Source organism: Panulirus ornatus, chromosome 13, assembly GCF_036320965.1.
Source record: "Panulirus ornatus isolate Po-2019 chromosome 13, ASM3632096v1, whole genome shotgun sequence".
In the NCBI taxonomy this organism is placed as follows: Eukaryota; Metazoa; Arthropoda; class Malacostraca; order Decapoda; family Palinuridae; genus Panulirus; species Panulirus ornatus.
In genome coordinates, this window is record NC_092236.1 from 14,549,518 (window position 1) to 14,573,360 (window position 23,843).

Consider the following 23,843-nt stretch of genomic DNA (forward strand, 5'->3'; position numbering starts at 1 on the left):
CCAAGACCAAGGAGTGAATCGTGTGTGTTTTGTGGGATCACGAACCACGTAGGGATGATTGTGTGTGTGTGTGTGTGTGTGTGTGTGTGTGTGTGTGTGTGTGTGTGTGTGTGTGTGTTTGGACGTAAGTGTGTAAATACCTATTGATACTGTACGGGGAGCGAGTTCGACACTCTTAGGTCCCCATCTTATGAGCGTGTTTGTATGTATATGTGTGTGTGTGTGTGTGTGTGTGTGTGTGTATGAGAGAGAGAGAGAGTGTGTGTGTGTGTGTGTGGGAGAGGCTTTTTCTGGAAAAACCGAACTAAACATTGTTAAAACATTGTCTGTTGTGAGTGTATTTAGGGGAATGGATAGTATTTATTGACTCACAAGATATTTTGCCAGTCGTCAAGATAGATCATTTACAGCTATTTTACCATAGCTGGTTCGGATTGATCTGATGATCAAACCTTTATAATACCAACGGCCGATAATACGTCATAGCTATTTTGCCGGTGGCCGAGAGCTGTCTCTTAACGAAGAGAAAGAGACCGTCCAGCACATATTGGGTCAGGTCAGAGGCAAAACATGTGGTCTTGCATACCAACGAAAATATAATCTCGACTCTGTGTGTTGTTAAGGCAGGACAGGTTACGCAAGCTTAAGTTTGCACAAGTTCTAACGCCTGATACAGAATTGCTTGCTTTGGGTTTAAGATGCCTTACGTAACAGGGTGAGGGAGGGCGAAGAGATGATACAAAGGCATCCTCAACCGATGAAATTTATATCATCAATTCGTACACAGAGAAATGAATGGATAAATGATATATATATATATATATATATATATATATATATATATATATATATATATATATATATATATATACACACACATATATTTACATATATAAATTCTGGATATTTCATTTTTGTGTGTGCAGCACTGTATGTTAAGTCAAAACTGGTGCTGCTGTAATGTGGCTTCGCGTCAGTAGGGTGCAAAGAATCGGTCATTTCAAGAATAAGCAGATTTATACTCTAATGGGGAAAAATCGGCTCAGGTTGGGTAAAAGCCGTCGATCCTATTAGGAGACGCGCTCTCGTGCGTCCTTTGGGGGGTGGGGGGAGTATTTGACTAAAAGCGATGATGAAAATGTGCTCGAGTACTGTGTGCGTTATTTTTTTTTTTCTGAAATACTGCAATAGAGAGAAGAGTGTTTTGTGTGTGTGTGTGTGTGTGTATATGTGTGTGTGTGTGTGTTCGTGTTTTACCATATCCTATTAGAAATTAGCGTGATTAATTCTAGGATATTATATATATATATATATATATATATATATATATATATATATATATATATATATATATATATATATATATATATATACTCAACTGCTAGGGCTTTGCATCATACCATGCTAGGTGATCATCTACAAGTATTTTGTATCTTTAATGTGTTCTGCTGACGTAGAATCATAGCAATATTTGATTTCTTATTTACATACAACTTACCGTAATGACGAATGCTGTTCAGCAAATGGACACGTAATATAGGATTGACCTAATCTATATATATATATATATATATATATATATATATATATATATATATATATATATATATATATATAGGGTGGGGGAGGGGGCGAAAATTTTGGGAGCCTTGAAAAATGTGTGGAAGTCGAGAACATTATCTCGGAAAGCAAAAATGGGTATGTTTGAGGGAATAGTGGTTCCAACAATGCTGTATGGTTGCGAGGCGTGGGCTATGGATAGAGATGTGCGCAGGAGGATGGATGTGCTGGAAATGAGATGTTTGAGGACAATGTGTGGTGTGAGGTGGTTTGATCGAGTAAGTAACGTAAGGGTAAGAGAGATGTGTGGAAATAAAAAGAGCGTGGTCGAGAGAGCAGAAGAGGGTGTTTTGAAATGGTTTGGGCACATGGAGAGAATGAGTGAGGAGAGATTGACCAAGAGGATATATGTGTCGGAGGTGGAGGGAACGAGGAGAAGAGGGAGACCAAATTGGAGGTGGAAAGATGGAGTGAAAAAGATTTTGTGTGATCGGGGCCTGAACATGCAGGAGGGTGAAAGGAGGGCAAGAAATAGAGTGAATTGGAGTCATGTGGTATACAGGGGTTGACGTGCTGTCAGTGGATTGAAGCAAGGCATGTGAAGCGTCTGGGGTAAACCATGGAAAGCTGTGTAGGTATGTATATTTGCGTGTCTGGACGTGTGTATGTACATGTGTATGGGGGGGGGGGGGGTTGGGCCATTTCTTTCGTCTGTTTCCTTGCGCTACCTCGCAAACGCGGGAGACAGCGACAAAGTATAAAAAAAAAAAAAAAAAAAAATATATATATATATATATGCACACACACACACACTTCGTATGTTTGTAAAAGACAGATTTTCTCTCTCTTTCTAATAATCGTATATTTAAGTGAACGATGAATTTTATAGAAATACGTTTGGTTGGGTTACCAAGGCTATTTTCTGGTAATGTAAAACGAAAACGGGGTTGATACCAGCGTAGAAATAAGAATATAAGAAAAAATTATATATAAATATAGTAGGATTATTTCGTAAAGTCAATTTGCATGTGCTATAACCGTAAAGATGATGATAGAAGGACGAAGATAAAACCAGCTTTAGAAGTTACTAATAACTACGACACAAAGAACCACGGCCGACACGACCCTTGAAGCACATAAATTTTGGAACTCTGGTGTACAGTGGTAGGCTTGACCTTTGTTCTAGTTCTTTAGGCCCTGGACGAAGGTCACGACGTCATGGTCAGTGACGATGCCATCATACCCAAAGGTCATACCGCTGTGGTTCAAGGATGGCATCTTCGATCGCATGGGGGACGATATAAAAGATAAACAATGGGGCATAGATATGGGCCATTGAGAGGCCTTCGTCTCGCGCGTCTTTAACTGGAGGAGACTCGAGGCAGTGGCTCTCCTCTCCACAAGCGTCGCTACGGCTTCTAGAGCTCACTCCACCAGACAGGTGCAAGAGATCTCCTCCCCCGGTGTTTAGGAGGAAAGTTAGTGCTCCAGGAAAAAGTTGAGTCCCTTATTTAGAAGTTCCAGGATTAGGGAAGTTAAGGAGTCGCGTAAAAGGCGAGGTTTAGGAAGACTGGTAAACTGCCTTGATTACAGAAATAAAGTTTGTAAACTGGGAGGAGAAAAGACGACTGGTTCAGAACAAAAGTTTGATACCTAGAAACTTTCTGTAGTTGTAAAGGCGATGTTTATCGTCATGAATATTGGTATTATGGTGGCCTGTCGTGTAACCATATACTAATATTACTTTGTATTTATTTCGATTAGTGTGATTACTCCAGAACCTTTTTCCAAGATGTTCGGCGTTACCTAAGAGCCTCTTTTCAAAGCCTCCAGCAGCGCTTGGCTATTCTACTTCCAGTAGCAGGAAAATATGGACTCCTTTCGAGTGAGAAGTTCTTTGACGAGACTGTACTTCCAGTCCCTCATGTGCCGCGTGCCGAGATGTTTGGTGCCTGGAAACACACCAGTTTATAAGATTAGTGTCAGAAGTAATACCCTTGGAGTAGAGAGAGAAAAGCAGTATATAGAATCGGACAGTATTTGATAAGGCAGCTCTTGGATATAGCTGGGTAAACCAAAGTGCTTCAGATATACATCCGTCTCATATATATTTTACGGTTTAACTACATGAAAATAAGGTTAAGGAATAGCAACAGATGCTAGACTTCCCTTTGGATTTTTGAATCATCAGAGCGTAGAACGTCTCCTTTAAAAACGTATATTTGCGTTTCCATTTCCAGTGAAGACAGCATTTAGATTTCGTCTGCGAATTAAACATTTCCAATTAGCTTTTAATTACTTTTGAAATTAGTGTTGAATATATATATATATATATATATATATATATATATATATATATATATATATATATATATATATATATATATAACTAATCAATAAATGACAATATTGGAAATGTAAATATTCCATACCGCTTCTTGTTTATGGAGTAAAATGTTAGCCGAGGTAAATTTCTTATCTAGAAACGCCTCAGGTGATTGGATAGCGGGTCAACCAACCCGTGGCGATGTTTGTGCTTGTTCTTAGCCAGTCCGAGAGAGAGAGAGAGAGAGAGAGAGAGAGAGAGAGAGAGAGAGAGAGTCTAAAGACCGTCCCCTCCAGGACTTAAAGATTAATTCATCAGACAGACAGAGAGAAAGACGGTCTGTCTGTCTACATATACCCCTCACCCCACCCATAGTTCATATGAACAGACGGATAAATTGAACTCGGTCATTACAGAGAAACATTACCGGGTGAGGATTTTTTTGGCTGCTTTTTTTTTTTATTTTTTTTTTTCCTTCTCCCTTAATGGGAACTTTCGTTGTATGCAATGACAATGTTGATTTTGTCCCAGAAGAAAAAATATGTGCCGGCTGGTCTGTTGCTACGGAATTCTCCTTGTTGTTTTTTCTTGTCATTTTTTTTTTTAGGGGAGGTCGAGGGTAATTGGAAAGAGAACACACTTACAAAAATGGAAAAGAACTGCGGCACTGTAACCAGGCTGTAAACAACGTATATTTATTCAGGTTTGATGATAACAGTCACCTGTAACGTGACGCCCAAACTGTCGAAAACCAGGAGACAAACTTTCTCGATTATACCAAGAAAAGATAAAGAAAAAAGATAAGGAAAGGAAACTGAGGTTGACCAATGATGGTTGGTTAGCTACTGGTTAGTTAAGTTTTAGTCCTATCATGTAAAGGCGTCAGTGATGGTTGGTTAGTTACTGGTTAATAAGTTTCAGTCCTGTCATGTAAAGCCGTCATTGTCAAGATTAAGGTAACCACTCTTTTGACTGCCAAATTGTGTGGAGAAATATCAGAAGACAGACTTTCTCATTATACGACAGAAAAACAGAAAAGGAAACAAGAGGTTAACTAGCGGTAAAACATAAGACTGAAGTTTTGACATACTTCAATCTTATGTTTTGGCGGTTGGTTGGTTAGGTTAGGTTAGGTTAGGTTAGGTTAGGTTAGGCTTTGACATAAGACCTTTACTGGCGGTTGGTTGGTTAGTTAGCTAGGAGGGTCATTACGGCCATCATCGTCTGCATAATTACCACCGCCCGAGAGATCTCTCTCTTAACACTTTATTCAGGCGTTAGTAAGACGTAGTCATAAAACCACACACACACACACACACACACACACACACACACACACGTTTTCTTTCTATGTATATGGCCAATATGTTCATCCCGATCTCAATATATATATATATATATATATATATATATATATATATATATATATATATATATATATATATATATATATATATATGAAGTTCAGCAAAGGGGAAAGTCTTCAGAGTGGAGCCCACATGTGGCTGTGAAGTCAAGCGTTTTCTATGCGTGTGATAACCTACGAGTCTTTAATCCGGAGACGTAGTGGACCATCCACGGTAAATAACAGCTAGAGGGGGAAGGAGGGAGGCAGCTCAAGTGGAGTGGGATAAAGAACTCCACTCCTCTCCTCCAGTCTCTCTCTCTCTCTCTCTCTCTCTCTCTCTCTCTCTCTCTCTCTCTCTCTCTCTCTCTCTCTCTCTCTCTCTCTCTCGCTCATTCCATTCCCTTTTTGGTAGGTAATGGGCAACCACCGACCAGGGAGGTGCTACCCGCCGGGGTATCGGGAGAGTTAGTGACGGCTGCGCCAGTGAGCCAGCATTTCAGTGGCTGTCAAGAGTCACTTCTTTGGCATGAAGTTGTTGTCTTTTCTTCCCGCCTCACCCGCTTTTGGTCCACAGACACACAGTCTCTAACGTATCACAAACAACGTTCGACAGCACATAACCCACATGATTCGTGTTAAGTATACCTTCTATTTTCTTGCGGTGAACGCAACGCGCTATCCTCGCCTGTTGGCCGAATCCTATCGTAAGTGCACTTAAGTAAGTAAATACTCTAAACTCACCGTTTTTCATCTACAATACTTGTATTTAGCGACAGTAGTATGAGAAAGTAAACATAAGTTTACATTCGGTAGAAACATAAATAAAGTTACCTTCCCTTGACTTCGCCATGAAACACATAGACTTTACGATTATAACCCGGCTCGATTTCCACAACATTTTTCACAACAGGGAAGGAATGAAATTATCCAGCGCTAATATGCAAAGGCTATAATTAGCAGAACTACATCACAGTCACCTACTAATGACCCACCTTCTCTTCCCCCACCCACCCCTTTTTAAAGTCATTTAGCTGGAATGGTTTGCCTTAATTAGGCGGTTTCCTATCGTCCTAGCGTGCTGTTGTGTTCCGCCTTTTGCCCACTGCTTTGTTCTAGGTCTCCCAGCAAGAGAAGTGCTTATGAATTTCAAATGCAATCCATGTTTTGTTCTTTTGAGTTCGCCTGACTTCCCCCCCTTGCGGCGAATGAAGGAACGGATGGTCGGTAATAGATTTCCTATAAGGCAGGATTACGGGTGTTTGCCATGTCCCCCACTCGAGTGGCTGTGTGAGCTGGAGACGTTTCATCATCGTCGGCGTTGTGATGGCGCGCGTTCCATTCCTCATGAGCCAATTCCAGTCATTTATTACGTGTGCGGGAGCTGCTTGCTGCTGCCTCGCTGACTTTGTCTTTGGGTAAGAAAACTTTCGCGTCTGCCTGTGATAACTGTGATCCATTTATACCCCCCGCCCATCCCTCCCTCCTAGAAATGAATTATGCTTTTAATTTATGCCGGCAGTTAATTTCACTCTTGATAATCTTTCCTTTGATGAGGAGGAATTCTTGAGTGAAGAAGCTCATACGTCATGGGGCTCTTTCAATTTACTGTCGCTGAATTGATTAAGCCGCCCAAGGATTTGCTTGAAGTCTTAGAGACGTAAGTTAGGTTGTCTGTCAGAGGAATGAGCTCTATTTTGAAATTAGACGGTGCTAAACGTACCGGAGAAATAAGCTGTATTTTGAAACAAGATAATCCTAAATGTAGGGGAGAGAGGATTAGCAGTATTTTGAAATCAGATTATATATATTCACTTTCTAATATGATCGATATTCCTTGATCCAAACCACTTCATGTATTCGCCTGTTTGAGGCCTACCGAATGAACGCGAAAATCCTTCTTAGTGCATCAGTTTCGAATAGTCTGTGCCAGAATAGCGCCCGAAAAAAAAAAAATGGACTCGATCGGGATAAGATTACATTCTAATAGGATAACAAAACAAGGCTGATAATAACATTGGTGTTCTTTGTGATGAGATCCCAACGATCAATACAATTTAAGTAATCGTCAGTATCTCACCCAAATTATATCTTAGGGATTTAGAGAAGAAGAAGCCAACTCCATAGCGTGATGATGAATGAATTGTTCAAATGTAACGTTTCCATCGGGAATGATATATTCCAGGTTATCATTTCACTGCAAATGTACCATACAACAGCCACGTTCATAATGCAAGAGGAAAAAGGAGGATTATTAAGTCGATTCCCTATTTTGGCAAAGTCGATTCCATCTTTTGGCAGAGTGGACAGTTCTAGCTAGAGTTGGAAGCAAAATGTGCTCACGGTTTTTACACGTTTGGTAAAGAAAATGAATGTATACTACGTGCATAGGTACGAAAACTTTGTCTGCTCTCAACGTATCAATGTTTCAAAAAGATTTATAATGTTTTTAGTTGCTTTCTCTGTGGAGTACAAAGTTAAACCTTCTATAAGTCCATAAACAGGATTCTTTGGGGAATTTGATCCCCCTTCCCGTGCGAGGATCCTGATTGGTTATTCTTAGGATGAATCTCGGCATGAACATCAAGGGTTCTGTGATGGTAGCTTCTTTCGAAATGGGTCGGGACAATAGGAGGTTTGTACGGCTCAGATCAGCCGTCTTGCATTGTGGACTGATAATGAGCAGAAGTTCAGCTTATGGTGGGTATTTTCGCCAAATGTGAGTGGATTGTTGTCTGCAGCAGCAGGGATTACCAGAGTTCAATGTGTTTACAGTAATCGGAGCCAGACACCCACCCACACACATTATATATATATATATATATATATATATATATATATATATATATATATATATATATATATATATATATATGTATATATGATATACAAATATATATATATATATATATATATAGGGTGTTTTGGTCGAGGTGGTGTGCAAAGTGAGAGGGTTAGGGAAAATGAGTTGGTAAACAGAGAAGAGGTAGTAAAAGCTTTGCGGAAGATGAAAGCCGGCAAGGCAGCAGGTTTGGATGGTGTTGCAGTGGAATTTATTAAGAAAGGGGGTGACTGTATTGTTGACTGGTTGGTAAGGTTATTTAATGTATGTATGACTCATGGTGAGGTGCCTGAGGATTGGCGGAATGCGTGCATAGTGCCATTGTACAAAGGCAAAGGGGATAAGAGTGAGTGCTCAAATTACAGAGGTATAAGTTTGTTGAGTATTCCTGGTAAATTATATGGGAGGGTATTGATTGAGAGGGTGAAGGCATGTACAGAGCATCAGATTGGGGAAGAGCAGTGCGGTTTCAGAAGTGGTAGAGGATGTGTGGATCAGGTGTTTGCTTTGAAGAATGTATGTGAGAAATACTTAGAAAAGCAAATGGATTTGTATGTAGCATTTATGGATCTGGAGAAGGCATATGATAGAGTTGATAGAGATGCTCTGTGGAAGGTATTAAGAATATATGGTGTGGGAGGCAAGTTGTTAGAAGCAGTGAAAAGTTTTTATCGAGGATGTAAGGCATGTGTACGTGTAGGAAGAGAGGAAAGTGATTGGTTCTCAGTGAATGTAGGTTTGCGGCAGGGGTGTGTGATGTCTCCATGGTTGTTTAATTTGTTTATGGATGGGGTTGTAAGGGAGGTAAATGCAAGAGTCCTGGAAAGAGGGGCAAGTATGAAGTCTGTTGGGGATGAGAGAGCTTGGGAAGTGAGTCAGTTGTTGTTCGCTGATGATACAGCGCTGGTGGCTGATTCATGTGAGAAACTGCAGAAGCTGGTGACTGAGTTTGGTAAAGTGTGTGGAAGAAGAAAGTTGAGAGTAAATGTGAATAAGAGCAAGGTTATTAGGTACAGTAGGGGTGAGGGTCAAGTCAATTGGGAGGTGAGTTTGAATGGAGAAAAACTGGAGGAAGTGAAGTGTTTTAGATATCTGGGAGTGGATCTGTCAGCGGATGGAACCATGGAAGCGGAAGTGGATCATAGGGTGGGGGAGGGGGCGAAAATTTTGGGAGCCTTGAAAAATGTGTGGAAGTCGAGAACATTATCTCGGAAAGCAAAAATGGGTATGTTTGAGGGAATAGTGGTTCCAACAATGTTGTATGGTTGCGAGGCGTGGGCTATGGATAGAGATGTGCGCAGGAGGATGGATGTGCTGGAAATGAGATGTTTGAGGACAATGTGTGGTGTGAGGTGGTTTGATCGAGTAAGTAACGTAAGGGTAAGAGAGATGTGTGGAAATAAAATGAGCGTGGTTGAGAGAGCAGAAGAGGGTGTTTTGAAATGGTTTGGGCACATGGAGAGAATGAGTGAGGAGAGATTGACCAAGAGGATATATGTGTCGGAGGTGGAGGGAACGAGGAGAAGAGGGAGACCAAATTGGAGGTGGAAAGATGGAGTGAAAAAGATTTTGTGTGATCGGGGCCTGAACATGCAGGAGGGTGAAAGGAGGGCAAGAAATAGAGTGAATTGGAGTCATGTGGTATACAGGGGTTGACGTGCTGTCAGTGGATTGAAGCAAGGCATGTGAAGCGTCTGGGGTAAACCATGGAAAGCTGTGTAGGTATGTATATTTGCGTGTGTGGACGTGTGTATGTACATGTGTATGGGGGGGGGGGGTTGGGCCATTTCTTTCGTCTGTTTCCTTGCGCTACCTCGCAAACGCGGGAGACAGCGACAAAGTATAAAAAAAAAAAAAAAAAAAAAAAAATAATATACAAATATATATATATAATATATGTATATATATATATATATATATATATATATATATATATATATATATATATATATATATATATATTATCCTGGGGATAGGGGAGAAAGAATACTTCCCACGTATTCCCTGCGTGTCGTAGAAGGCGACTAAAAGGGGAGGGAGCGGGGGGCTGGAAATCCTCCCCTCTCAATTTTTTTTAATTTTCCAAAAGAAGGAACAGAGAAGGGGGCCAGGTGAGGATATTCCCTCAGTGGCCCAGTTCTCTGTTCTTAGCGCTACCTCGCTAACGCGGGAAATGGCGAATAGTTTGAAAAAAAAAAAAATATATATATATATATATATATATATATATATATATATATATATACAAAACGTGTGTGTTAGTATATAGACCTGTATTGGACTGATTATGCGTCAGCGTCAACCTGTGTTTATATATATATATATATATATATATATATATATATATATATATATATATATATATATATATATATATATATATATACATATATATATATATATATATGTGTGTGTGTGTGTGTGTGTGTGTGTTACCTCATGTCTCTTCTCTCTCCTTTGCAGTCAACATCCAGTTTATGGGGCCGTTCGCTTTAATATTGAATGAGGAGTGGATTAAGGCATCCCTGACTCATATCCTCATTTACGTGTTCAATATGGTCATTTCCTTCTCGAAAATTTTTCGTAAATATATTTTGTTGTACGTAATATATACACATATCTTTATCATTGTACTTTTCATGGATAGCTATTCACAGGTGGGAAAGGTAATGAAAAATATTTTTGTAAGCTATTTTCCTTTACGTTATTTCACCTCTGTCGTCTTCTTTTTCACTTCGATCCTCCTTTTTATCTTGATTTCCTTTCATTTTTCGTGTCTTTTCTTCCGACTCCAATTTTCCTCGTCGTTTTCTCAGTTTTTTCTTTTGTGTTCCTCTCTCCCTCTCTCTCTTTCCTCTACATTTCTTTCCTGATGACTTGGCTCTGTCTGTACTTCTGCGGATACTCCTTACGGGCGTTAGGGTTGTGGTATGATCTGCACTACAAGCAAAGCGGCTCGTGTGTTCCCTCGCCCAAAGGATTCGTGAGTTCGAAACACGTGATACGCGAAGCTTGACGGCTGTGCGCTTCATTTTCTTGAAGGGGGTTCACCAGTCTGGGCCACAAGATTATGGTGGACGTGAAGCAGGTAATATACTAAACAGGAAATCTGAGAGCTTAATGTCACAGAAGAACCTCGATTGTGTTTCTCTTCGTTTGGGGTTCACGTCAAGTCTGAGTTTGCCCGAAACTCGCGTTATTTCCTGTACTGTCATTCTCCAATGTTACACGACCGAACTATATCTGTCAACGTATCTAGGATCTGCCACGATGGTATTTTTGGGCGAATTTTGAAGTCGCTGTAGGTGTTAGTTCCTTGATAATTCGATGGAGAGAATCGTAAATCCAAACAGTGCTGTGATGATATTGAAATAAGAAAACAAGGTCCTCCTGTTATCTCGAACACGTAAGGAATGGCAGGACAAGCTGGCAGTGCGAGCACAAGTCGTGTACAGTCGCGAACAAAAGTCTTGCGACAAGTTTGAGGTCCCAGAGTCCCGGAACACGTCTGGTCGAAGCTGTGCCGAGACCCTTGTCTCTCTGTCAGAACAGATGGTTCGGTACAGCTTCAACCAGATTGGTTCCAGAATGTTTGTGAGAGACATTATATATGTATATATATATATATATATATATATATATATATATGTGTGTGTGTGTGTGTGTGTGTGTGTGTGTAGTAAAAGCTGTTTTGGATGAAGCCGGTCATGATCCTCTCATAGTATCTGATATTTGTTTGTGTGCTGCAAATATGAAAGGTATCATTAAAGAAAGTTTCCTGTATTGCTATAACTGTGATGCTGAGAAAAGTAATGATAATTGCAAATAATTATCATCCTACTAATTATTGTCATTCTTATTATGATTTTATCACCATTGTTCAAAGTTCTATCTTTCTGATCGGCAGGGCCTCCGGATCCGCCCAGGAACTGCTCCATCGCCAACCAGACGACGGACACCATCGAGGTGGAGTGTGTGGCTGGCTTTGACGGCGGCCTCCCCCAGACCTTCTACATGGAGGTGAGCAATACCTACCAAGAAGTAGTAGGACTGAGTGTCTGCCTACTTAAAGTTATGAAAGTGGGAGGGTTTCCTTAGCTTTTACTACCTATCGGATTAGGAATGATTGGTGTCTCAAGATTTTTGCAAGGAAGTGAAGAGTTAATGCTCATAGGTTTGTTGGGACGGGCGTGTCCTTTGCCTTCTACAGGGTGGTGAGGTGGTGCTACATAGAGGTCTAAAGGAGGTAGGAGTCTCCTACGCCTTTTATATAGAGGTGAGAAGTGACTAGCTGTAGGACAGAGGAGAGCGGGGATTTCTTATGGTTTCTACGAGGTGAGGAACACCATCATAGGGGAACGTTCTAAATCGAGATGAGAGTTGCTGGTTCAGGAGCGAAATGTGTTCTCCCTGCCACCTACAGGATGTTTTTAAGAACCAAAGTATAGAGAAATGGGTGACTCGTTCACGTTTTTTTTTTTGGTGTGTGTGTGTGCTTGTGTTTATGTGAGTGCGTTTGCTTTTCTGTGGCCACTTGTGCGCTTGCGTGTGGTGTGTGTGTGTGTGTGTGTGTGTGTGTGTGTGTGTGTGAGAAATTACCTATTTGTACTCCCCGGGAGAGAGTTCTACACTCGGGCCCCCCTCTTTTATTTTTTCTACTGTCGTATAACTTTTTTAAACTTTCGTCTGCTGTCCAACTTCATAGTCCCATCATTCAATCAGTTCCATTTGTCGACCAACGTTACACCACAAAGATATTCATTTGCATCTTTTCTCTCACGCTTTTTTGTTCATTTGCTGCTATTACCTCATGTTGTTATGTCCTTGGTCTTTCAAAGACCTGTCCTCTGTCGATGTCATCAAACTGGGTTAAAAACATCATGGTTGTGATCAAGTCACTGTTTGCTCTTCTCTCCCCTATAGTGGACAAATTTAAGGCCTTTAGCCTTTCCTTGTTACTTGATTCTGGTACCATTTTTGTTGCTCTCTGTGGACTCTACCAGTTCTCGTACTTCTTTAAGTATAGTGACTAAATTTGAGAAGCACATGTTCTCTTTGGCTTAATGTAGGATGTGAACAGTTTAAAATGTTTTCCCCCCATGTTCTTGAATTCAATTATAATTGCCAGCAGAGAGCTTGTCTCCCCCTGTCATTCTCCTGAGGTGGGAATCTTGTTACAAGTTAGGGACGATGTCATCTCTCAGTTCCCTCTCGCAAACAGATTCCTGCGGCTCATTTCGTGTTAGATGATACTCACATCGGAGTTCTCCTCTTACCGTCTTCCATCTTCAGCGCTTCGCATTTGCTTGCGTTGAATTTCATCACCCAGGTATCAGACCAACTTTCGCTCTTGCCTGTGTTTCCTAGTCAACTGATGCAGTCATTCTCGCTCTCTAGTGTCTTCACGGCCGGGTCTTCAGCGCGGTAGTTTTCACATAAGAGTTCATCTCTTGTGCCAAGTCGGTCACATACACCAGGAAGAGCGATGGTTCCAGGACAGATACCTGCGGCATGCCAGTGCTGACCTTAACTTGTTTAGAGAAGGCTCCTCTGACATCTGACATGCGGCCTTTGTGTAGGTGTGAGTGTGTGTGTGGGTTGGCCTAAATGTGTGTGCGTGTGCAAGTGCTTACTTGTATATCGCTGTGTGAATACATATGTATATCTGTATACACATGCATACTGAAACAGGGATACTGAGAGCCAACGAGGGAGAGAAGGAAAGAGACAGACAGATAATCACAGACAGACAGACAGGGAGAAAAGCGCATGAAAACAAGGGATAAAAGAAGAAAAATCATAACGGCCGATAAAGATACGAATAAGATTAAAGTGGTTATCTATCGTCCTAAACAATATACCGACATGGACAACCCAGTGTGCTGTACAGTTCAGTCGCTTCAGCATATTGCACCTTAATGAAACTCCTTTAATTAAATCTTCCGTCTAGAGAGGACACAACAACTCCACTAATATCCCTGGCCCGTGCCACACACTCCACTCTCCTCCCCTCCCTCCCTCTTCCACGTCATGGCGGGAACTTCTTCGGGAGTTTCATTAAGGCTCTCATTACATTACCTGGGAGTCACAGGTGAGGGGCGCCAAGCGCTGTTCATTTCCCCGATGGTTCCCGAGACGGAAGACACCCACACTTAACATTGGCTCGTACTCTAAGCGTCGGACGACTTTTGAGACGGGAGTCGGTCTTGTCTTGCTGCATCCTGTACCTCGCTCGTTGCCCAAGCGTCTCCAGAGTTGAGGAAGAATGAGGTTCAGTAGGGAAAATGTGCCTTGCGGGATTTTGTTTTTCTTAATCTAAGGAAGGGGAAAATCGTTGCCCGGGAGGTACAACTGGGTTGATAACAGTGACCCTCTCCTTCAGACTTTTAAGTTGAAGTCTTCAGCGCGAGTCATTGGTTGTGCACTTCCTCCTGCTCATATCTTCGGCTTTGTGGTCGCTCGAGGAGGTAATCCAGGTCACGTAGTTGATAGATAAGTAATCGGATAGATTCGCATTTATTAATCTCTTTTCGTTAAGGGCGGTTGGAGAGCTCTCTCTCTCTCTCTCTTGCCTTTGCATACATAACGTTATACTGACTGGATGAATGTTGTCCCAGTTATACCCTTGAAAGAATACCCTTATAATTTTCTTTCAAGTTATCATTGCATCTTAGAGTATAAAGCATTCATAGACTTGTGGTATGACTGTTAGCTGTGGATTCTGTAGAGTGGATAGTTGTATCACAGACAAGATCTGGAAACATCTTTTAAAACATCGTTTTAAAACATCGTTTAACAATGTGTTGACGGACGAGCAACCGACGCCTACCGTTGTATGGTGCACGACAGGCTCGCCAGCGTAAGCTACATTCACACCGGTCCTATGCACTGGCACACTGGGTTGAATCATTCCTCATCCATGTACTAGAATGATATTCAGATACTTGCCAGCAGATGTCTACGCCCTTTACTACTCTCCAGTGGTGGGGTTTTGGTGAGAGGTTAAGATGATTGTCGACTCACAAGTCCTCATCACACACGCATATCCCTGCAACTTAATTTTTCTTTTTTTTCTGGATGATGCAGTTTCCGTACTGAGGCCTTCCTTAACTGTATCCCGTCTTCATGACTTTACATTAGCATAAGAGTGAATTTCTTTAAAGACCAAATTAGAAGTTTGACTGGGTCTCTCTGTATTTTGATGCATAATCGAAACCTCATTCATGACCTTAGTATCATCAAGAGATATTCAGATAGGAGTCCAGTCCTACTGGCAGGTCATTTGCATAAGAGCAGTGGTCCCAGAATCGAGCCCTGTGGGACGCCACTGGTGACCCCAGACCATTTCGAAAAGGATTCTCGTAAACATCCGTCATATATTTTTTTTCTTTTCAATGAAGTTATTTTTGTCTGTCATGGGAATATCTTCATTATTTCTGCCTGGAGTTCCAGGCTTCTTTTCTAGCCTCCGGTGTGGCATAGGGTCAAATGCTTTCTACCTTTCTAGATGCACACACTTTAGCATTCTAGATATGCACAGTCCAGCCATACTTTCACTCTCTCTCGGTAACCCTATGTGTGTGTGTATGTGTGTGCAGGTGTATAAGATGTTCTGAATATGACGGGGTAATTTTGCCTGTACTGTTTCCCTATGATGGCAACTGTAATGCCCAAGTAGTTTATAATGACCCTAATCAACCATCCAACATAATGACCGACCTGCTGTTTATAGCCCAAGACAATGTTGCATTACCTCATACCTAACCTGTAGAAATGCTTCATTCACTCTTCTACAATAATTATATAATGATCCACTCCTCCACATTAACGTAATTATTCTCCACGACGTTTCTGACGACCTTTATAGGATGACCTGTTTAAATACTCAGCTCCCTACAACAACACTGCACAATGTTTCCCCCTTCTCTACAACTACACTGCAATATAGCTCCACGACGTTATGACGACCCCATCCTACAGTGAGCCTTTATACACTCCCTCCTCCTCCTCTACAACGACTCCGAATTCACTGCCAGACAACAGTAGCGCGACCATATACACTCCCTTCTCCTCCTCTACATCGACACCGAATTCACTGCCAGACGACAGTAGCGCGACCATTGTATAAATCAACAGTCCGACCCTGTACAATGTCGCCGTGCTCTGCTTCAGGTGTACGACTCGACGACAGGTGCGCTGCACCGCAACATATCGTCGGCGGAACCACTTTTCCACCTCACCGACCTACGGCCGGGCCTTGCCTTCCTCATGGTCACCTACGCCGCCAACTCAAAGGGCAGGAGCGACGTCGCCAAGCTCGAGACTTTCACACTTAAGGTGGCCGAGAAACGCACAGGTAAGAGAAGTAGAAAGAAAAGTTACTGTTGGATGAAGAACTTTTAATCGTAGTGGTTTAGCGTCTAGATAAATGCTGTCGTTAATCTTGTTATTTATCAAGAACCGAGGAAGGTGACACAGAGTAAATAGAATATATTTGAGAGTGACTGAATTAGAAATTAGGAATATACTGAAATATCTAATACATTGTGCAGACGTCACATGAGGTTTAGAATTTATCCAGTGAAGTTGCTCATCATAACTCATAATAGACTAGAATTTCAAAGAAACCAGTTTAAGGTGGTGACCTTGCGTATAGAATATTCCTTTCAGCTACGCGGTCATGTTTGCCATGTTTCTTCTTATATTCTGCTCCTTTAAACTACCACTCTATCATTCCTTTTCCATCTCTTTGAGAATTACCGAGAAGGTAGAGGAAAAAGAGAGAAAGACAAAGAAAAAGGGAGATCTTAAAGAGTCACTGTTCATCCTCTCAATCCTTATTCACCAAAGCTGTTCCTTCAACCTCTCCTCTCTAAGGACCTCCTGCGCTCTTCGAGTTCACACCTGTCCTAGGAGTCCTGATCGGCGTGGTCCTGGCGCTCATCCTGACGGCGCTGGTGGTCATGGTGGTCATGAAGATGCGGCGGACGCCCTCCAGCGGCGAGAACGGCCCGCCCAACGACGAGATGAAGGGCGACCTCGAGAACAAGCCTCTCAACGTCGGGGTGCTGGCGGCGAGGGTGAAGGAGGGACCCAGTGTAGGGGAGGCCGAGGACAACGATCCAGACGTCATCCCTCACAAAACTGGTGAGTGGAGAGCGGGAGGGTTGGACGTGGGGCGGGGGAAGCGAAGCAAAGTGCATCCATGTAGAAAATGTAGTGTAGGTGTATACAAAGTTCAAAGAAAGTGGGAATGTATTTTTTGTCTCTGTCGTTCTGTGCATCTCCATGTGTTTCAGTTTGAGGATGAATGCATACGTCTGCGTTACTTTGTTAGCCAAGACGGCTATATGTATATGTACATATGTATGGAAAGAATCCCAAGTGCACTTGGGAACTTATCGTCTTTCATTTTCCCCGTGGACTCATAGGAGTACATATGCATGTATATATGGATAAGCCTAAGCCAGGTACCTATTTTATCGACTAACCCCCAAGGGAAGTGATGAGTAGCTAGGGAGATTGTGGACCGACTCCAGCCTCACCACACTTATAAGTAGAGGTTACTAAAGTGTGAGGCATGGGGTAAGTCTTTCATTTCTTACTACGGGTTTGTGGTTATAGTTACAGATCTAGTAGTATGGGTGGGTAGGGTCAAATGGTGTTACATACAAATTTCGTCATGTAGAAGTTATGAAATACATACACGTAGTATTTAAAAGATGCATGACGGATAGTATACGTTAGGAATAGACTGCATATCCTTGGTGATCGTGTAGTTACCCAACCAACCATTCCTATTGACCTTCGTTGCAGACGTCTTGTCGTACCAGGACTACGAGACTATAGATCGCGGAGGGCCAGGCCGCGGGGGTGCGGGGGTCGACACCGTGCCATCTGTGCGAACGCTTCCACGATCGGTAAGTTGACGGAGAACGTTCCTCTAGAACTGCCTACGGGAACTTGCCAGATATGGGCGGGCTATTCTGAAATACATCAACATAATTTCTCAGTGTTATGATATACTCCATGTATATTCATGTGTGTATATATCTTCATCTCTCTAATTATCTTCATCCGTTTAAAACTGTACCAACCAAATTTCTGTTCGTTGATCTTGTTATTTCTAATGCTAAAAGTATCCTTAGTGTCCTAAACACGTATGACAGTGTCTGTTTTCTTTATTTCCATACAACTAATGCATTTATCTTTACCTAGTAGACACTGCCTGGTATCAGGTATGATTATCTTTGAGTATAATCATTTAATCTCTCTATCTATCATTCTTTAAAGCACTTTGCCACTATTTGCCACCCCTAACTTTACCCAGACACTTCCAGTAAGTCTAATGTCCCTGACTGAAAGAAGCGAAAAGTTGATACCTTCATCGTAAACCACAAGAGGGTTTGAGTGTGTGTAATGCCTATCCTCTCGAACCTCATCAGTGGCTCATATTTTCCTTTATGTTGTTCCTCGAAGTGATAGCCTCCTGCCAAAGTCACTTTAGGTTATTTCTTCAAACCAAAAAATAGGGGGTAAGAGTCACAACAAAATTAGTTGTCCATTTTTTTTTTTTCCTTGTGATCACAGTTGAGTACGACCTGGTTCCATGCATGGCTTATTTCCCACAGGGTGAGCTCCGTAACTACGTAATTTTCAACTTTATCAAAATTTACATATTCGTTTACTTGATGTGTTCTAGGAAACCTCCCCAAGTGAGCCAGAGAATCAGCCTGCTCTCCTATTTTTCTTCCTTTTACTTTAGAAGAGGGACTATTGGTGTGTGTGTGTGTGTGTAAATGCATGTGCTAATCCTCGAACCAGCACCCCTGGCCACAGCACGGGTGAATTCTTTCCGCCGAGTTGAATGAGAACAGAAAGATCTTAATGATGCTCTGCCTTTTCAAGTGGGGGTAAAAAATTTTTTGGATGCTTCTTCATATGTTCAGTGTTTGCTTCAATCATAGATGTGAATAGCGAGATAATTCTCGTAGTGATGTAGAGATGTATACTGCAAACCGAAGCATAGGGCCTTTGAGGGAAGGGAATGGCATGAAGAATGTGTGAATGTATTGCTTTTCGGTTGTTAGACGAGGTATCAACGCCGAATATGCTAGTGATGAAAGGCGCTAGGTGTACAGGACAGCGACAAGGAACGGGTAATTAGGGTTCACATTGGAAAATCCATAGCTGAGCAATTGAAAAGATAATGACTAGGGAGATGCCTACCACAAACGTTGACCTGGATGAATGAGCAAGAGATAGATAGACTTGAAAGGTGCCTCTTAATCAGATCAGAAATTCCATAAGAAATGTGTCAGTCAACCGTCTCTGAATCAGTCTTCTCTACTTGCTCTTGTCCTGACACACACCGTCTTCTGTTTCCTCCAAGAGCAATATTCATACGAGTCTGAGGTCGACTGCACGCGGATGAATGTATCCATTTAGTAGTTATATTTGTGTATGTTTATGTGAATGTATACTTGTATCGTGTATGAATCTGAATACCTGTGTATTTGCATTAAGGTGCTGTGTTTTATGAACCCAACTATTGTATTCCCGTAACTCAGATATTACAAGTCCTGATTCCGTAGTCGGTTCATAGCTTGATCTTCCTTTCCAAAATCTATAGTTGCTGAAGTCATGAGGTTTACATATCTGGGATTATCCTTACCTCTAATCTATAGTAGGAGCTTGGACCCAGTGGGAAAAGCAGAGCAGTAATTGGTCTAATCTCTCCACTACTGGGAAGTGAAAAAGGAAAGGAGTATGAATATTAACTCCTAGGGCACATATATCCTCAGTGTCATAGGTTAGGAAGAGGAGATAAGTTCTTCAAAGTGTTTGAGGTTATAAGAGAGTTGAAAAACAAGTGCTAGTAGTAGTAGTACATTCTGATGAAATAAAATTCATTTCACTGCAGGCGCCTCAGCAATCTACATTTTATGCAGCAGGTTAGTTTTCCCGTTAGCGATTCTAGCATGACTCACTACCCAGCATGGGACACACGTAATGAGTCAGAGCATGAGTCCATCTAGATTAGAATTACTCATTTTTTGCAAGACTTTTGCAGAGTAGAGTAAAGCATGAGCATTGAGGAATCGCTGTCTCAGGAAATGATCCAAGAACAGGAGAGAATGTTCCCCACCCGCAGAACTAAAAGAAAAAAAAATGAATAACCAATAACATATAACACAGGAGTCTCTTGAATTTTCCCTGATACTTGAAACTGTTATATGATCAGAATCTGTCCCATTAGTTTTTTCAAGATAGTAGACTCTGTGATATGTTATAGTAACTAGCATGTGCATGTGGAATTAATACATATACCTACCTCCATACAAGGGAGTAAACTACACACACACACACACACACTAATCATTAAACACAAAAAAAAATTGTAAACTGAATCATCCAAGTGATAGTATTGATTAACCCAAAGGTCCCTGTGTAGCAGGCATTCCCCCTCTAAGGACAACCTTGACCAACACCATAGACTAAGCCAAGCACAATACACACCTCAGCAATACATATTGCTCTACACATTAAGTCCTGATGTGGCGTTTATAACTTGCCATCTAGGAGACTAACCTACAGCCACATAATCAATACCAGAGTTCAGTGTCCCTAATTACTTATGTTCCTGATTTTCAGCTTGATTTTGTTTCGCCCATGGCGACTCAAAGAGTGCCTCCTTAACACGGTCTCTTAGTTTGAATTCCGTTTTAATTTTGTTGTGTTGTGTATTGTCATTGAGTTGTGCATTCATATAAAGCCTGACAACATCAGCTTCCCTTCCCTCTATGCCAGAGTGTCTGTGTCCCCCCCAAGTGCATAACATGATAAAAACTAATTCATATCAAATTCATTTCACAAAGTAAGAACGAAAATGCTGTTTCATTTTCGAGTGGATTAGACAAGATGATCCACGACTGCTGCTAAAGTAACACAAGACGAGGGACTAATCTCAAGTTTAACTGACCAGTTAATCTATTACTTTTTTAGTGATCACACAAGTTGTATATAAAAGAAGAGTAAAATCATTTCATTCTAGTTTGCTATGAATAATGTGTCATATGAACCACTTGACTTCATTCACGTTACATTTATATTGGTCCCTCTTTTTCCCCCCCACACAGCATAACCAGGTTCCCCCAGAAGGGTCGATGGTGACCTACGTGGAGTTACCGCTACCCAGAGACGCCCAGCCAGGCTACCAGGTCAGTGCCACTGACCTCTGTCTCTTCGCTGCCAAGAGGAAAAGTGTCTATCTCACAGCCGCAGCGGCCGGCACCACCAGACCACCTTCGACCATCTGCACTACGACTCCTGCTGGGGCGTCTCCCGTCGTCCCCACCACTCCAGCCACCACTTTCACCACCGCTACTTTATCGGCCAACCGTATGAGCGAGGACGACTTTGAAGATTCCAATATCTACGCCACAGTAAGTCCCGTCAAAGGACCGGACGTTCCTGCCACCACAACGCCCCACATTTATGCCTCCGTAGAACACAGGAACTCCCCAGTCAGCAGTCGGCAGCCACGACCCTCCACATCCACGCCTGTCTACGCTACCGTTGACCACCGACGGAGCGCGTGTTTTCCCGCGTCAACGGCGCCACAACAGTACGCTACCTTGGCTCGACCTAACAGCGTCTGCAGTTTCCCGGCAGTGGCCAGCACCCCTACTACAACCCCAACCAATGTCTACGCCACCATTGACCGTCAGAGGAATGCTAATGTCATCACCACAAACACACCGAATGCGTACATTCGTTCGCTTCAACGTCGGAGTCTGCATTCGCCGACGGATTACCAAGAGAGCCCAGCGACCTCACGAACTCCACTGCTAAAGCCACACACACCTACGGCGAGGTCCCGCTCTCCGTTGTTGAGGATGCCCAATGAGAGTGCTGTGTAGCGCCGAGAGATATTGCGGTATTTTGTTCTAATTCTTGATACCGACTGTTCCATACTGTTTTCCAGTGACCGATGGGATATGAACATTGGTGCATATGACGCACAGATGTTTGTCCTGGGAAAGGGTTAATATTAAATGATTATGTAGTCATGATTCTTGACTTCACGGCGCGTGTGAGTGCGTGTATTTGCCCGCGCGTGTGCTTGTGTGTGTGTGTGTTTTGGCTGATGTGAAACATACCGTTCGCAAAGAAAGCTTTAATGTATTTGTAAGTGATTATCATATACACAAGCGTATTACCAGGTAACGCCAGAAGAGTTTATATATATATATATATATATATATATATATATATATATATATATATATATATATATTCATGAGGAGGCAGAGACACAAAGTAAGAAGACACATTCTTAGGGAGAGGATGAAACAAAAGCTTCCAAACACAGGTTGGCATCCAATATTTGTCTTGTCATACAGAGCCGGCTGGGGCGTCTCGCCCGTAGCTACCACTGGTACGGGAATGGGAGAGGAATATAGATGTATATTCTCATATTTGGAGGCTTCCATGTACATATTAGTCGGAGATTTTTATATGTAGGATGTCTAGAGATTGTTTTATTACTAGCTGTAGTTACTGTTTACTAGGGGGAAACAATCTTCACCAGAGTTCTAGATGTTTATTGTTGAATAAAATGCTCACTCTTTTTTGGGATCTTTCCATGCAAAATTAAAAAGGGTAATCCTCTTCATTTACTCAACAGTTATGTTTAAGTAACACTGAAGGGGATAACTACTGTTAGTGAACACACACACACACACACACACTACATATATATATATATATATATATATATACACACACACACACCAAAACTTTATATGGCTTTGTTGAGCCCATTAAAAACGTCTCCATATATCACGCCATTCCAGTTCGTTCTATCCATTGAACGTCCCCCCCTCCTGAATATTAAAGCTTCGATGCCCCCAAACACTCCTCTTCCTGCCTTCCACCAGTGTCTAGGTCGACCCACTTCCTCCTCGTTTCCTCCGCTACCGATACATAAATCCTCTTCATAAGTCTTTCTTCACTTAGCCCCTCCTTATGCCTAATTCATTTCAGCCTCTGTTACAATATCTACTCTGTCATTTCACACACACACACACAGTCAACGTGCCTCACGCCACCTGTCGTCTTCAAGCACTTTATCAAAAGCACATCCCTCCTCCTACGTTTTGCACTTATACCCCTAGAGTCTTGTCCATAACGCACTATACCAATTATACTCAACAGAATTATACCTATGACTAAACTGATGGTACTACTATACCCACATAAACAAACCCATCATTTCCCTCACCCACATTAACCTTTCCTTCTACACAGTCCTTGAAGTGTTCACAGGTCCTTGACACCTTCTTCCAGTCTTTAAATCAAACCAGCCTCCCATAGTTCCATCCGGTGCCATGTCCGCTTCCAGGTACCTAAAGCATCCCATTTCTTCCAGGTCCTTTGCTTCACAAACTCGAACATCTCTATCTCACTCCTCCCCCTGAGTGGTTATCTTACTTTGGTCAACATTAACTCTCGAGACAATTCTTCCTCACACACACTCCCACACTCTGTCACCAGCCTCTTGATTTTATCTCGGATGATCTTCCACCAGAGCCGAGTCACCCCATTAACAAATGCTGATTTACCTCCTACCATCCCCAAGCCTCCAGCACACCCAGCTCCATTATCCTTACATTTACCTCCCACACCATTCATATCATAAGATTAAATCGCCATTGCTACACTGCACCCTTTAAGTAGACCCAGTTTAATCTGGAACAACACACCCC

General features: G+C 42.0%; 1 protein-coding gene and 1 long non-coding RNA gene across 5 annotated transcripts in view; one reads left to right on the forward strand and one right to left on the reverse strand.

Moving 5' to 3' along the window:
• The window catches only part of LOC139752778 (uncharacterized), a 550,949-nt gene extending 528,582 nt beyond the window's left edge, over positions 1 to 22,367 (forward strand). For 2 of the 3 annotated variants that reach the window (XM_071668691.1, XM_071668692.1), the window contains exons 12-16: positions 11,981 to 12,093; positions 16,246 to 16,429; positions 16,951 to 17,220; positions 17,890 to 17,993; positions 21,213 to 22,367. In XM_071668691.1, the coding sequence (XP_071524792.1) occupies positions 11,981 to 12,093; positions 16,246 to 16,429; positions 16,951 to 17,220; positions 17,890 to 17,993; positions 21,213 to 21,995 (1,454 nt within the window). In that variant the 3' untranslated portion in view covers positions 21,996 to 22,367. The remainder of the gene's footprint in view (positions 1 to 11,980; positions 12,094 to 16,245; positions 16,430 to 16,950; positions 17,221 to 17,889; positions 17,994 to 21,212) is intronic. The other variant, XM_071668693.1, reaches the window with a different exon arrangement.
• The window catches only part of LOC139752779 (uncharacterized), a 57,828-nt gene continuing 51,897 nt past the window's right edge, over positions 17,913 to 23,843 (reverse strand). The window contains exon 4 of one of the 2 annotated variants that reach the window (XR_011713583.1): positions 17,913 to 18,059. This is a non-coding gene — a long non-coding RNA (uncharacterized lncRNA). Of the gene's footprint in view, positions 18,060 to 22,323; positions 22,511 to 23,843 lie in introns of those variants that run through there. The other variant, XR_011713584.1, reaches the window with a different exon arrangement.